The sequence below is a fragment of the Mastigoproctus giganteus genome, chromosome 4 (assembly GCF_048544385.1).
Source record: "Mastigoproctus giganteus isolate SK-2022 chromosome 4, ASM4854438v1, whole genome shotgun sequence".
In the NCBI taxonomy this organism is placed as follows: Eukaryota; Metazoa; Arthropoda; class Arachnida; order Uropygi; family Thelyphonidae; genus Mastigoproctus; species Mastigoproctus giganteus.
Genome location: NC_143578.1, coordinates 91,414,665 through 91,429,828, shown reverse-complemented (window position 1 = coordinate 91,429,828; position 15,164 = coordinate 91,414,665). Strand labels below are relative to the sequence as shown.

The 15,164-nt window shown below is 34.6% G+C and overlaps 1 protein-coding gene across 1 annotated transcript in view; it reads right to left on the bottom strand.

Annotated features, from left to right (window-relative positions):
- The window catches only part of LOC150086907 (isocitrate dehydrogenase [NAD] subunit gamma, mitochondrial-like), a 93,075-nt gene that overhangs the window by 67,449 nt on the left and 10,462 nt on the right, over positions 1-15,164 (bottom strand). Inside the window, exons 3-5 of the mRNA XM_090371675.1 lie at positions 8,302-8,405; positions 5,544-5,659; positions 2,392-2,449 (exon numbers count right to left, since the gene is read on the bottom strand). Coding sequence (XP_090227801.1) covers positions 2,392-2,449; positions 5,544-5,659; positions 8,302-8,405 — 278 coding nt within the window. The remainder of the gene's footprint in view (positions 1-2,391; positions 2,450-5,543; positions 5,660-8,301; positions 8,406-15,164) is intronic.

Below are 15,164 nucleotides of genomic sequence, written 5' to 3'. Positions count from 1 at the left end.
GTCCTTGCTATACTTCACTTCACACTACTATAGCATTTTTATCATCAGAACATTGACTCCACATGCCAGGGATTGAAACAAGCTTGTGGCAGATTGCTGCAGTGGGCTAGGCTAAGTGGCCAGTCACTCAACACAAAGTTGCCATAGTTTGGTTTTGGGTTGGGACTACACACAACAATAAATTAAAAAAAAAAAAAAAAAAAAAGCACCAAATGGAAGTTTATTCCTACAATCAATTACTCTCTGTTGAAAACAAATTTTTGGTCATCTATCCTGTAACCAGCGCTTTTTCAATTTAAATTTGTATACCCTTATGTGTACTGTCTGAGAAAAAGCAAGCTATCAGCATTTAGTTTACTCCATCCATTTAAAGTCTTAAACACTTCAATCAGGTCTCCATGCAGATGTCTAGTTTCCAGACAATGTAATTTGCAGACCTGAAGCTTTTCTTGATAAGAGCACCACTTTGTGCCCTTGACTAATCCCAATGCTCTTCTCTGCACTGTTCAAACAGATTACACCTAAATGATGAATTGTATAATTAAATTACCAATGAACAAACCATTCACCACACTCCCAAGAATTAATTATAGAACCCGAGCATAAAGGCAATGAAAATAATAACAACATATAAAGTACAAGTTATATATGCAATTCTGTTGATTCTATGATTAGTGTAGTTTATTTTGAAGAATTCGAACTTATTTCCTAACCACTTGGTTAAAGTATGAAGCCGAGAATTACATGGAATAATTCTAAATAAAACTCAGAATAAAAATTCTAAAACTCAGAATTCCTTGGGGAAAAAAGTGCAATTTCCTGCAATTGTTAGTTGTTAAGAACCTAATATCATAATAAAATCGCTAACACGTTTTTTCAGAGAACGAAGAGATCATCGATCAGTTCAAGTTTGCATGGAGAGAAAGCTGTGTTAAAAGAGTTATCTCAGCACATATGAGCCATGATGCATATCATGTGCTCAGTTTAATGGTTTAATATTTAAACCATTAAACAATTATTTCATATTTGTGTTTTTTAATAGTCAATATTTATGAAAATTTTGCAGTTTGCGATTGAGTTGCCATATTTTTCACAAATATGGCAACTCAATCACATTAAACTGTCAAAACTGCACACTACTGTTACTTATTCACACATGATATGCATCATGGAAACTCTTTTAACTCTTTTAACGCAGCTTTCTCTCCAAGCAAAAACAAACAGACTGATTATGATATTACAAAAACTTGCCCAAAAAACCTCTTAGCGATTTAATTATGATTTTAAGTTCAAAACAATGAACTATTGGGAGAAAGTACACTTTTTGTTCCCCGGACAATTCTGAATTTTAGTTTAATAGAATTTTTCCATGTAATTCTCACCTTCATGCTTTAGACAAGCAGTTACGAAAGTAAATGCCATTCTTCAAAATAAGCTACGCTAATTTTATAGAACTGCCACATTCCTGGAATTTAAAGCTAAGATGTAAATCTAATCTATTGCAATTATGAATGTTATTTCAGTTGGACACCCCAAATCTGACAACCTTGAGGCTGGACTGATGCTGACCTATGGGATTTTCCAAGTTATGGGAACTCATACAAAAGAATATATCTATATAATATTGGTGTAGATACACCATAGATAACTCTTAAGAAAGTACGATGGTATTTGCTCTGTATCTCATATTGTGCTCTTCCTTCACAACGAGTTGCCATGGTATTGCACTACCTCGAATAAGTAATACTTCACTAATAGAGAAGACTACTGTTACTTATTCTCAGTGAGTACCACCACCCAGACAGCACCGTTTCAAAGCTACTGGCCTCACTGAGAATAAGTAACAAAGTCTTCTCTATTAGTGAAGCATTACTTATTCAAGGTAGTGCAATACCATGGCAACTCGTTGTGAAGGAAGATCACAATATGAGATACAGAGCAAATGATGCCTCCCACACTACCATCACAGTTTCTTAAGAGTTATCTATGGTGTATCTACACCAATATTATATAGATATTAAATTCTTACTCTTAACATATTATGCCTTGTACATTTAGTTATTTTTAAATAAGAATATATATAAATTTATTTAAATGTAGATGAACACAAACATTTTAATTCTTATAATTGTAATCTTAATAAAAAAAAAAGAGCAGGTTTATACATATACAAGGTTGGAAGGAACAAAAGAGGACCAAATTATGGGAGTTGCTAAATCACAAGATCCTGGATATGGGGTGCCCAACTATACAATTATTTCAAAATTATTTCACAAACTTTCTATATGGCTTCTGTTTCACCATTTCTTTTAATAATAATAAAAGTTATGAATTATAATATATTTCAAGAGCATACAATTAAAAACAATACACATAAAAATAAAAGGTCACCTTAGGGCAACATTCCGTGACTGAAAGTTTGGATTATTGTAACGAGTTTCAATATTACCTGAAATAAACAGAACAAAAATCAATTAGAATTTTTATTTGGCTTAGAATCTACCTATTCGTAATCTAATTTAAATGTAAATGAACTGCCTACACATGTCAGGGGCACAACCGTGGTCAGGTTACAGAAGATTTTGCTTACGGTTGAATTAGTTTTATTAAGACCAAGTGGATTTGCTTCTCAACTATAGTTTATCTCTAGAGACTTCAATTATATTTAATATATAATTTCTATTTATGTAATATCAATTCAGGATTATCAGCTCTCAGGTAGGAACTTGATACACATAATTTATAATTTATTACAAATAACCCACATTTGTAATACAACAGATATATCACGAATTTATAAATTACTACAAACAATATCTGGATAACAGGATTACATATGTATATAAAGAAAAAATGAACATGATATATTAAATGTAAAACTATCAATATTCTTAATACAACCCTTACTTTGCATTTTTGACAAAAAAAATTTTAAATTTCCTCCATCTATCTCATCACAATTCAATTTTCTTACATAATAAAAAAAAATTAATCTATTAAATCTAATGCAAAACATCAACTTTGAGTCATATTTCAAACTACATCAAACTACATATTAGGAATATAAATAATGTAAAAATAAAAAATGGGGATAATCCATCCTCACTCTCCATGAATATTAGTCAACAACTAATCCCTCCGACATTCTTGACACATAGTAAAAGCAATAGCAGTTGAAAATACGACCAACAAATTGCAAATAAATTAGCCAGAGATACGAGAGTTGTTCAAATAATAGTGGCAACACAGTTATTGCTGAAAACAAAATAAGGCTTTATTTACCAGTATTTAATTGAGTTATGTTCTCTCAAAGTAATCAGCAGCCTCTTGTAGAACTTATTTCCAAACATGTGGGAGATGTCTAATACAATCAGCAGTCTGGTTTTGATGAAGAGTGGCAAGGGAGCTATCTACTACTTGTATTACATCTTATGTTGTCTGAAAGAACTGACTTCTGAGTAACTTCATCTTGTGGAACAAATCAGTCACAAGAACTTGTCAGAAGAATGGGGGATATCAAGGATTTTCCACTGCTACCACTGTAGTAATATCTTCACAGTACCACTAAATAACACCAAATAACTAAAAAAAAAAAAAAAAAAACACTCTGGTTCACATGCCTTTAATCTGTATTATGTCAGCATAAGAATGTGTTCGCAAGATCTATACGTTGAACAGACTGAAACACCAGGAATCACTCATGGGGAAAAAATCCTGCTCCCTCTGCATGAGACTGAAGAGGCCTTGAATTCTTCCAGTCAGACAGGATTTGAAACCAGATCTCCAAATCAGTGCCAAGTGGCAGTTACACTATACTGTTCAGAAGCTTCAATTCTATATTCAGAGATGTCTGTAAATTGTGAATTTAAGGAGATACTGCTTGAAGAATTAATTTCCCTTTATCAGAGATACATATGATAATAAGCAGAAATATACAAAATGCCTTGTTCCAATTAAAAGAAAGAAACAACAAATTTTCTTCATGATTTTGAATATAATTTTAATTTTTAAAACAGGCTGTATTCTATATGATAATGAAATAGCATTTTTTCTTCTTTTTTCTAAGAGGATTATTATTCGTGAAGCAGCAATGTCAACCAAAATCAACTGGGTAGACAACTGTTCGACACACAACTTCCAAAAGAAATTCAACTACGTCTGCAAAGCAATGTTTAATCCAGTTCATGTTTAAGTTATACAGTGGGTTCCGGTTATTTGGGCCACCGGTTAATCGGGGCAGCCATTTATGTGGGGCAAATCTGAAAAAACAGAACGCAATTGAGAAAATAGCCAGGGTTTACTTCACTTAATTGGGACAACATGCCATTTAATCAGGGCAGGAGACAGCAGCACTAGAGATTACCCTATGATTGTCTCCGACCGTACCACGTGGTTTGGTCAGATTTCTGGAGATCACAACCAATAAACAATTAGCAGTCACCTGTTTATTGGGCTTTTTTGTTAGTGCAATCTATCATAAATGGATAGTAAACTCGATCTTATTGAATTTGCGATAATACCGACAGCTGGAATTCTGTGGGTTATTATGGTGAAATGTGTTTACACTTCCATGAAATCTTTAATCATATAAAAAAATTAATTTTCAGAATCTGCTCTTCATTCCTATTTTTTAAGCTTCATAACTTGTTACTCGTAATCCAATTTAAATGTAAATGAACTGCCTACACATGTCAGAGGCACAACCACTGTCTGTTCTCACTTGCACATATCGTGTTACTTGCAATTTGTGTGTGCCGTGTTCTTTGTTATTGATTGCTTATCTTTTTACTGTTTTAAATTTTAACCACCACCCACAAATGTCAGTGAACAGAAATGTCAATTATTTCACGTATCATTTAATTTTTTTAATTAGTAAGGTAATAAAGGGTAAATTTGTGCTTAATATATCTTTACTTTTATAGCCTGTGGATAATATTCCTCCTATTTTTGCTAATTAGAATCACTGTTTAATAGAATTAAAATTCAATTCACAAACGTGATCACAATGACCAGCGCTTACTACATATTGTATAGTGAACAGTACTTTACTATGGTGAGTCCATCGTAATGTGATTTGATTGTACAGTGAACCAATTGTAAAGCGGGGGTCCATTGTATTTTTAACTATTTACGTGAAACTTCGGATAATTGGGGTAGCTGCTTAATTGGGCCAAAATGCACTAGTCCTGATGTGTCCCAAATAACTGGAATCATCATTTTTATCATTTAGTATTATCATTTTTAGTAAAGCAGACAAATTGACCACACATAGTTTACAAACAAAATACACTGAGGTATCAATAACTCGATTTGCTACAAAAAAAAAAACACTATGCAACATGAAAAATATTAATTTAACAAGCATTTGTTTTCATCTTGTTTTTTTTAAGAAAATTTCAAAAATTATAATCTTTAGTCAAAAAAAGAAATAATACATAATCACTACTTTCTTTAGAACAAAAGATTATAACAAAATATTTTAAAAAGAGCATCACTTTGTTTGCATATAATGTATCCAGTAACAATAATTAAGAATACCATACCTTTAAGGGCAACCCCATTCCTCTTTATGGAAGTAATAGCTTCCTGTACATTATCAATATCTTCATCACTTGAGGATATGAGAATCTCCTCAAAATCCACTGGAATACCTCCACATCTATGATAAATATATGTATGTATATATATCACACAAAATATGAACAAACAAAAATATCTCAAAGCAAATAAGAGAATATCACACTATATTCAACTACATACAGTATTCATACTTTGTTTTGCCTCTACCATCTTTCTCATCAAATAAACTAAATGATAAACAAAGAAGAATAATACGAAAATTGCAAATAACATATTTTCCAGATGATATGGCACACCATGTTTTGGAGAAAAATATTTGATTGCATATATGTGGAAAACAAAATTAAAAAAAACATATTAGGAATATCTGTGAACAACCTCATTCACTCAGGTGTATTATCTCCATAAACTGCGTGTGTTCTAATCACTTTGCCTATTTTAGAGGGCAAAAAACCCAGTTTCTTGAATAAAAAAAAAAAAAACGTTGAGATCCTCATCCGAATCCAACTAACTCAGCAAGCTCAATGCTAATGAGATTCCTCCTCTTGCTCAGATTACGGACCTGGGGGTGGCATAAATTCAAATGGAGAAAAGACAGTTGTAGAACAGATGTGTGGAAATTTGCCTTTAGTCAGCAGGTTGTTTGTTGATTGTTGGAACAAGCTACTATCTGTCGTTGTGAAAGTTGATATCTTAAATAAATTTAAGGAAGAACTGGACAAATGTTTGGAGCAAATGGATGGGTGAAATAGGAAGGGTTTATTTTATTTATTTTTTTTGGCCGATGCTTGCATCATATGCCTCTACTATTGCTAATGCTAGTGTCAAATTATGTTTTCATACCTCTGTCTGTCTGTTTGGTCCACTTCTTGCAGATGAAACGTTTAAAGGGTTATTAATTGAGATGGTCGATTACTGCAGTTGGCTAAAACATAATGGAATTACAGCTAACTGTGTTATTTCAACAACTGTCTTTTCTGATGCCTGTGTTATGTCTGTTCTGATATGGTCACACAATAAATTTAAAAATAAAAATAATCTAATTTTAAAACTAAACCTAAACTTAACGTGCCAATGGTCGCCTTCATGTGTGGTGCATGCAACAAGTCCAGGGACTCATCATGCATGGTGCCCCACCATCCATGTACAAAATGGTGGTTGCTTCCTTGGGGCAAGTTTTGCTGGCTAGAACTAGGAGCTCTGGTCCATATAGATCAACATTTCACTGGTGAGGTCAACTGGCAGCTCTTAGGAGACCAAGTGCACCCTGCCATGTTGCATTTTTCCCCAGACAGAAATGGGATCTTCCAAGACAATAAATGCCATGTCATTGGGCCTGCACTGTGCACAAGTGGCTTGAAGAACACAGTGAAAATATCAACCATCTTGACTGGCTTCCAAATTTGCCTGACCTCAATCCAACTGAACACCTGTAGGATGTTTTGGGATTGGGAAGTGCAGTGTACGGACACACAACCATCATCTAGTCCAGCACCGTGGAAAGCCTTGTAGGCAGCATGGTTGCAGATCTCTATGGACATCTTTGGACGCCTTGTGGAGTCAATGCATAGGCATATAGCAGCTGTTATTTGTGCAAACAGTGGCCTAACATGGTATTAGGTAGGCGGTCATAATTCAGTGATCACTAAGTGTATGTGTGTGGGTTATATAGAGGGCGTACCATAACATGTGGGACCCAATTCAGAAATGGATTTAGGACCTAAAAACAATACAAAAGTTTATGTAAACATGGGTCTGATTTTACCTTGTTTCCGAATTACAGCCATTTTTGTGTTCCAGCAATTATCTGCTTACATTTACAGGAAATTCTCAAAATTACCTGTGAGCCTGAATACAAGCCTGTAAACACCTCATCATAAACCACCTCACCAGCTAAAAAGTTCCAGGTATCTGTTGAATTTGCTGTTATGGTGCTAATGGGTCTACCAATATCTGAAACTCATTTTCCAGATGAATTAGTTTCTGCAAGGCGTTCATGTATTCTCTGAAAGGTCTTATTTGGCACGTGACAATTAGGGAAGTTTTCTGCATACAGACATCTTGCCTCGGCTGTATTCTATCAGTCCACACATAAGATGCATGTCTGTAGTCTCTCCATTTGAATAAGCTTCCATTATCATAGCAAATACACTATCAAAATGTTAATAACAAGCTCCAATGTTTTTTTTTTTTTTTTTTGGTTTTTAGGAGCATTAGCAACTAAGGCCATGTTGCTCCAGGATATGCGGTGGGCATTCCCTGATCTTTCCGCATCCTCCGTATTTGGTGGTGACGGGCTCGAACCCCGGTCTAATCAAGAAGCGTGTGCTACGCACTGCTGCTCCTTCCCACCTGGATACGGAGGCGCTGAGCTCCAATGTAGTGTCCTTGTAAGGAGAACTAACTGAAATCACTCAAAGAATACTACGGAATCATGTTTACATTACTAATCAGCAAAGGCCCCTCTATGAGATATCAAGCATTATTTGTAAACAGTTGAATGGAGCCAACTACGCTAACTCAGTTAATGGAAAAAATTGCTGGAACACAAAAATGGCTGTAACTCGAAAACAAGGCAAAATCAGACCTACTTTTTTTTTTATATTGTATTTAGGTTCTAAATCCATCCCTGGAGTGGGTCCCACATGTTATGATACACCCTGCATAATACAATATACATATATAAAAAAACAGGGAAAGACTACCAACATATTTCCTCACCTAAATATATCCTGAATGTGGCCCACAAGTTCAGGCCCAATACCATCACCTGGAAGTAATGTAACCATTGAGCGCCCACCATACTTTGCTTTCATTCTATTCACCTAGAAATATTAAAAAAATACAAATTTTATAATGTATCATTAAAAAAAAATTTCTTGGTTATACAAAGTAAGATTTTATGGCATTCCAGGACATTTTTATCATGGACTAAATATTCTTCTAAATAAAATATCAATTTTTAAATATGTCTCTTTATTTTTGATGTTGATGTAAATGTTGTAATGTAAATGTAAGTGATGTAAATGGAAATTTTAAAAGTTGATGTAAAAGTCAATGATGTACTTGAAGTTTTATGGATCCTGTCAGAATTTAATTTTTCCTTTAAATTACAAATAGTCATGCTCATTAAGAAAGCATACCATGATTTAGGTTTGGTAAAATAATACTGCAATAATTTTTAAAATAACATATCAAGCACAAAATTTTATTATGTCCTAAATTATATTATTATTTAAATTTTATTAAATTTTATTTTATTAAAATTTTATTATGTCATTGGTAAATTTTTTATTTTTGATTCTGGTTGATGCAGAATGTGTTTGCTTCCTCTCACTGTGTGGCCATTGTAATTCTAATACTAATGGAGGATCTTGAATGTGTAACTGATTTATACTGTCCCATATACAACCAAAGGAATAAACTAACAAAACATGGCACCTTTATCATTGTTTTTGTACCCAATATGCAGTATCTTTTTTGGCTATTGGTCACAATAGGTCATTCTCAGGTTTCTCTACTGAAGGTTTAATTTTCAGCAACTTGACTGTTTCAGGTACAGTAATACCCCGACTTACGCGAACTCGGAGTTACGCGGTTCTTGATTTTTTCGTTTGGCAATACTGCCGCCCACCATCTTCAAGGTCGTTTTTCATATGTTATTGATATATGGTGCGACGGCGGAGAGTGAGAGCGAAAGATGAACAAAATTCAACTTTACTGCGCGTGAGCTGCACACATATACAAGAATTTGTATTCCAACTGTCATATTTATGTGTGCATTCGAATTCGTGCTCAACGTTTGTCGGAAATTACATTGTTTTCACGAGAGAAATGGATCGCATCGGTCGAGCCGTATACAGTCAGTCCTCGTATAACACGTGTTTACACTACACGAATTCGATCATACACTATTTATAAATACGGTAATGATATCTTATAATATAACACGAACCGAATTGGCTTATGCACGATTCGCCTTTGTGTTTACAAGAAATGGCAGTCGAACGCAAAATCACCCCAACCGAACGCAACACGATAGGAATGAAGAGAAGATCTGAAAATGTATTTGTTTTAGGGGAAACACATTTCACCATAATAACGTAAAAACCAACACAATTCCAGCTCTCGGTATGCAATTAGATCGAGTTTACTACCAGTTTATAACAGATTCCACTAGCAGAAACGCAACTGGATTTTTATTGTTTTATGGTAGTAACCCCTAGAAATGTGAGGTGTTAATAGTGTATCTCTGCCTTTATGGTGTTGTTTATTCAGTTTCTACATGCGCGCAGCTTTGTTTATGCGTATCAAGCGTGCCTCCTCATTTTGTAATTGTGCTTTATTCCCTAAAAATGAGTAAAATACTTAAAAGATGTGCAAAGGAAGCATACTGGTGAAGACACTGCAGATTCAGAGAGAAAAAGAAAAGCAATTATCGATAAACAGAGGCAGACTGGGTCAAAAATTTATAGTGGCCTCATACTATGGTTTATGGCCAAAATCACACAGGCCCACCGGGGTTTCCCCGGTAAGGCTTATGGCCAGTCAGCCTCTGTCGATAGAGAAAAAATATGAAATTGTGAAACGCTTTGAGCGAAATGAAAGACCATGTGATATTGCACGTGCTACAGGCCTAAATGAGGCAACGGCGAAAAGCACATGACAATTGCAAACTTTACAGGTCTCAGCTCAATTGAAAAGGGCTTAAAAATTTTAGAAAACAGACTACAACAAAGAACGCGTTATAGCTACAAAGCAAGGAATAAAAAAAATTATTAGCTTGCTACGAAGAAATTCTGCATGAAAAAAAGAAGTCTCTGTGTCGTCAGACGAATTTGTTAGATTTTATGAAGCCATCGACATCGAAATAACTTTTTTACGTAAGTCATTTATTTTTTAATACATATTTTGTATTAATATGTATAAAGAACTGCAATTTTATTAATATTTTTCTTCTAAACTAGTGTTTTTGTTAGCCGTTGGTTCCAATTAAACAAAATTTATATGTATTTATATGCAAAGTTGTACCCCGACTTACGCGATTTTCGTCGGACCCACCTATCGCGTAACTTCGGGGTATTACTGTATCTCATTTCCAAAATTTGACCAACAGCCTTTAGAAACGTCCTCTAAATGCAGGATTATTAAAGGATTTCAGCAAAAAATTAAAGACATTTATATTTCTTCTGTATGTGAAATTTTTATTCTTAGATGTTGGGCATCTCCTTTCTGTTGTGGGTCAAAAATTATAAGTGAGAAACACTAATTGTGAAATACATGCACAACAAAGTATTGTGCAAAGTATTGCCATCATGTTCATTCTAAGCCTCACCCTAAGTAAATAAAAAAAAAAAAAAAAAAAGAAAAACGAAACTGCTTACTTTTAAAGTTCCTATGACAGAGTTTTAATGACAGCACCTTTACAAACAAATGTTATGAATACGCTAATGATAATAATAAAAATGGCCAAAATCTAAGAGATTAGAATTCAGTACAATCTGCAGAACACTAGTATTTTCACACACAAGTTTTGCAATACTGCTTTTGAATGTTTGTAAAAGCTGAAATACAAACATAAAATGCAGCACTGTAGTGATTAACATAAATATAAATTACAGCCACTCCCCGATTAACGTAAGGATTGTGTTCAGCGGAACTCTGTGTAAGTTGGAATTTCCCCCATGCTTGTGCAGCACTCGCAACTGTGCTCATTGAATTGATTGAATCAAAAAAGAAATGTTCAACGAACATGTGAATAGAATTATTTATTGTATTTATTCAATTTTTTATCTCATGCGCAGGAAAAATTACAAAAGCATGCAATTTAAACACTTTAAAAATTATAAAATTACAAAAAAAGAGAGGAGACAGGCATAACGTCAGTAAGTTTTACCTCTTGACCAGCGTTGCCAGAACTGATGTCTTCAGCTGATAAGTACGCCACTGCGGAGCTTGAGAGCTGTGGAGATTTAGAAGAGATCAGCCGCTCAATCTTAAGAAAGAACATATTAATGGATGACTGGACGGTGGCTTTTTTCTTTTCATTGTAGATTTCTTTGTGGCAAGAAAGCATATCATTCACCCCCTCTATTCATTTTTAAGAATCGTTCACTGTCAGGATCCATCTTCTCAAACCTCGCCATTGCCACCTCTCTGGTGATGAAGCACCTCAGCTCCTCATTTTGTTCATCTTAAGCTTCGTCAGATTTTCTTCTTTCACTATCGCTGCCTGCAAGCCAATAAGTTCTTCGTTAGATAATTCTTTCTCTTCTTTCTCTATTAACTCCTCAGCATCTGGCAACAACCTCCAACTGAAGTAGCTCTGCAACCTTTAAAATCTTATCTGTAACCTCTTCACATAATTTGTCTTTTTCAAACCCTTCAAAGCCTTTTACATGCAGCGGGCATATTTTCTTCCATACACCATTTAAACAACTTTTAGTAATTTCCACCCAGGCCTTATTAATGTTTAAGATGCTGTGGTAAATATTGTAAGATTTCCAAAAGTCCCTTAACATAAAATTTTTCTCACCGTCTACTGCAGACAATGCCTGAGCAAATGTTGTACGTAAATAGTATGCTTTTAAATTCGAAATAACACCCTGACCCATAGGTTGGATGAGTGAAGTCATGTTTGGCAGTATAAATATGACTCGTATTTGAATTAAAATCATCGAGATGCGTAGGATGTCCAGGAGTTATCTAATAGAAGCAAAATCTTGAAAGAAACGTCGTTGTTTTTACAATATTTTTCAATCTCGGGAATGAAGCCGCATTAAAACCAATCCTCAAAGAGAGAGATACTGTTATCCATGCTCTCTTTTCAATCAGAAATGCACGGGTAGGGTGGCTCTAATGATGCCCTTAAATGCACGAGGATTTCCAGACTAGTACACAAGCAGTGGTATTAATCTGTAATATCCCGCTGCATTAGCCCCAAGCAAGAGCGTGGCCCTATCTTTTGAAGCCTTGAAATATGGCATTGTCTTTTCCTCTTTGGCAATGTATATTCGATCTGGCAATTTTTTCCAATGCAGAGCAGTCTCGTCAACGTTAAAAATTTGCTGCGTTGAATAGCCACCTTCATCAATAATTTTTTCCAACATACCACAAAATTTTTCTGCGGCTGCAGAATCAGCACTGGCGACTTCACCGCATACTTTAATGTTTTGGAAACCAGCATGATGCTTCAATCTATTAAACCACCTGTTGCTTGCCACGAACTTGGCTTGGGGTTCGCCGTACTTATCCTTAATATCTTGCTTTTACTTGAATGGTCATTGGACTCAGAAGCACTTACTTCTAAATCTGATTTTCCATCCATATTATTAACAGCTGTTCCATCTTCGATATAGCACCTGAACGCTGTTCTGTGATCACTGTTGATCTTAAGTGCATTGATCCTTTGACATGTTCTTTTATACGTGCACTGTCCTTTAAAATAGTATTTACTGTTGAAGCAGCGAGACCTAATTCCCTTTTTTTTTTTTTTTTGATTTGGTAGTTGTTGGCGCATCGGCTTTTGTGGCTATAATGCACCTCCAAGGTTTTTGCAGTACTTTGATCCAAGCTCGAGGCGGGATTCGAACCCGTGACCTTTGGGTTGCCAGGCAGGCACTTTACCCACCCAGCTAGACCGGTCGGCTCCTAATTCCCTTGCAATAGACGACAAACTTAGTCCTGCTTCGTACTTCTTAATCATTTTCATCTTCATTTCTACATCAATTTTGTTTCATTTCCTAGTACTGCCAGTACTTGCACTTTCCGTCGGTCCCTTTCCCTTCATCATTGTAATACGTAAATAGGAATGAAGAGAAGTTTCTGAAAATTTGTTTTTTATATGATTGAAGATTTCAGTGAAGGGGAACTCATTTCACCATAATACCGTAACGTGAAAACCCACAGAATTCCAGTTATCGGGATTATCGCAAATGCAATAAGATCAAGTTTACTACCCATTTATAATAGATTGCACTAACAGAAAAGCAAAGCCCAATAAACTGGAAAGTGCAAATTGTTTTTACTGTTTTTTGGTCATGACCTCCAGAAACGTGCTTTAGAAAAATATCACAAAGGTTCAAAATTGATTCTTATAACGGAACATATGATAATGATGAAAGCGTAAAAGTGTAGTGCAATTTCCATTATAAATATGACCTTTTAGAGAGATAAATAGCTTAGTAATATAGCGAATTTTTCAATAAACTTCCAAGGACTTGGAACGAATTACAAAAAAAAAAAACAATATGTTATTGGGTTCACATTACGATATTTTCACAATACCTCCAAAGGCACCTCCGTAGCCAGGTGGAAAGGAGAAGCAGTGCGTAGCACACGCTTCTTGATTAGACCGGGATTCGAGCCCGTCACCACCAAATACGGAGGATGCGGAAAGGTCAGGGAATGACCACCGTATGTCCCGGAGCAATATGGTCTTAGTTGCTAATGCTCCTAAAAACCAAATAACAATACCTCCATTTATCCCTACATATGCAAAATACACTTCCATATTTTTTTCAGTTTGCACCGGCCAGCAAACTTACATAAAGTTGAATTTGTGTAAGTGGAGTATTATGCAAGTCCGGGAGTTCCTGTACTAATCATAATCAAAAGTACTAATGTAACTACAAAAAAATCAAGACAGAATGGACCTGATTGTACTATACTGTTAAATGCAATACAATTTTATTAGTCATTAGTAGTCCATTCAGCTTTGCTTTCAGCAGACTTCCGAGTCTCTGATGGCATTTTTCAGTCAGGCAGGCCTTAATTTCCTTGTGCTGTAACTGCTGAGCCTACATCATCCCCAAATATTTGTAGGCCTCTCCCTCTGCCCATGGCTTCAATCTCTTTACCAGTCTGCAGCCGATAGTTTCGAATTTTTATAATGTTTACGCTTGGCAGAAAAAAATTTCAGTCATTTTTTTTTAACCTGTAATGTCTAAAGTCCTATGAGAGCTGTAATTATGAACAATTATTAATTTAGGAAAAAAATTATTTACATGTGCCTAAAATATAATGCAATGCACACTACCTAACTTGCTAATATACTCAAATATACCTACTTTTCATATTATCACAGGTTTTCCATTTTGTAAATAAGTGTTTCGAATTTTTATAATGTTTATGCAAATATCTGACAGTGCTGAACGTGAATACAGTAATTTTCATAACACAGATAAAGATGCAGACTAGTTCCCAAAAAAAAAAAAAAAAAAATCACAAATGTCCAAACAGGATTCTGACACAGGGGGAAGCCAATTTTAAACCAAATATGCATAAAATTTAATCACTCATAATGCTTTCTTACTATTTATTGTCCAATAAATAGTAATCAATGTACCTAAATATTTATATTTCAGAAGGAAAAAAAATTTGGTTTTGTATGTGTCTATATAAATTTCAAAATGTCCTTACAACAAAAAATACAAACAAATTATAAAATGTCTTGTTCCTATGCTATTTTAAGAACAGTGCAATAAGAAAAAAATTGTATATAAATTTTTAATTCTGTACATTAGATTTTACAGAAAAATTGTGTAATAAATCATCACTATAAATCCATAAATCATCACTATTTA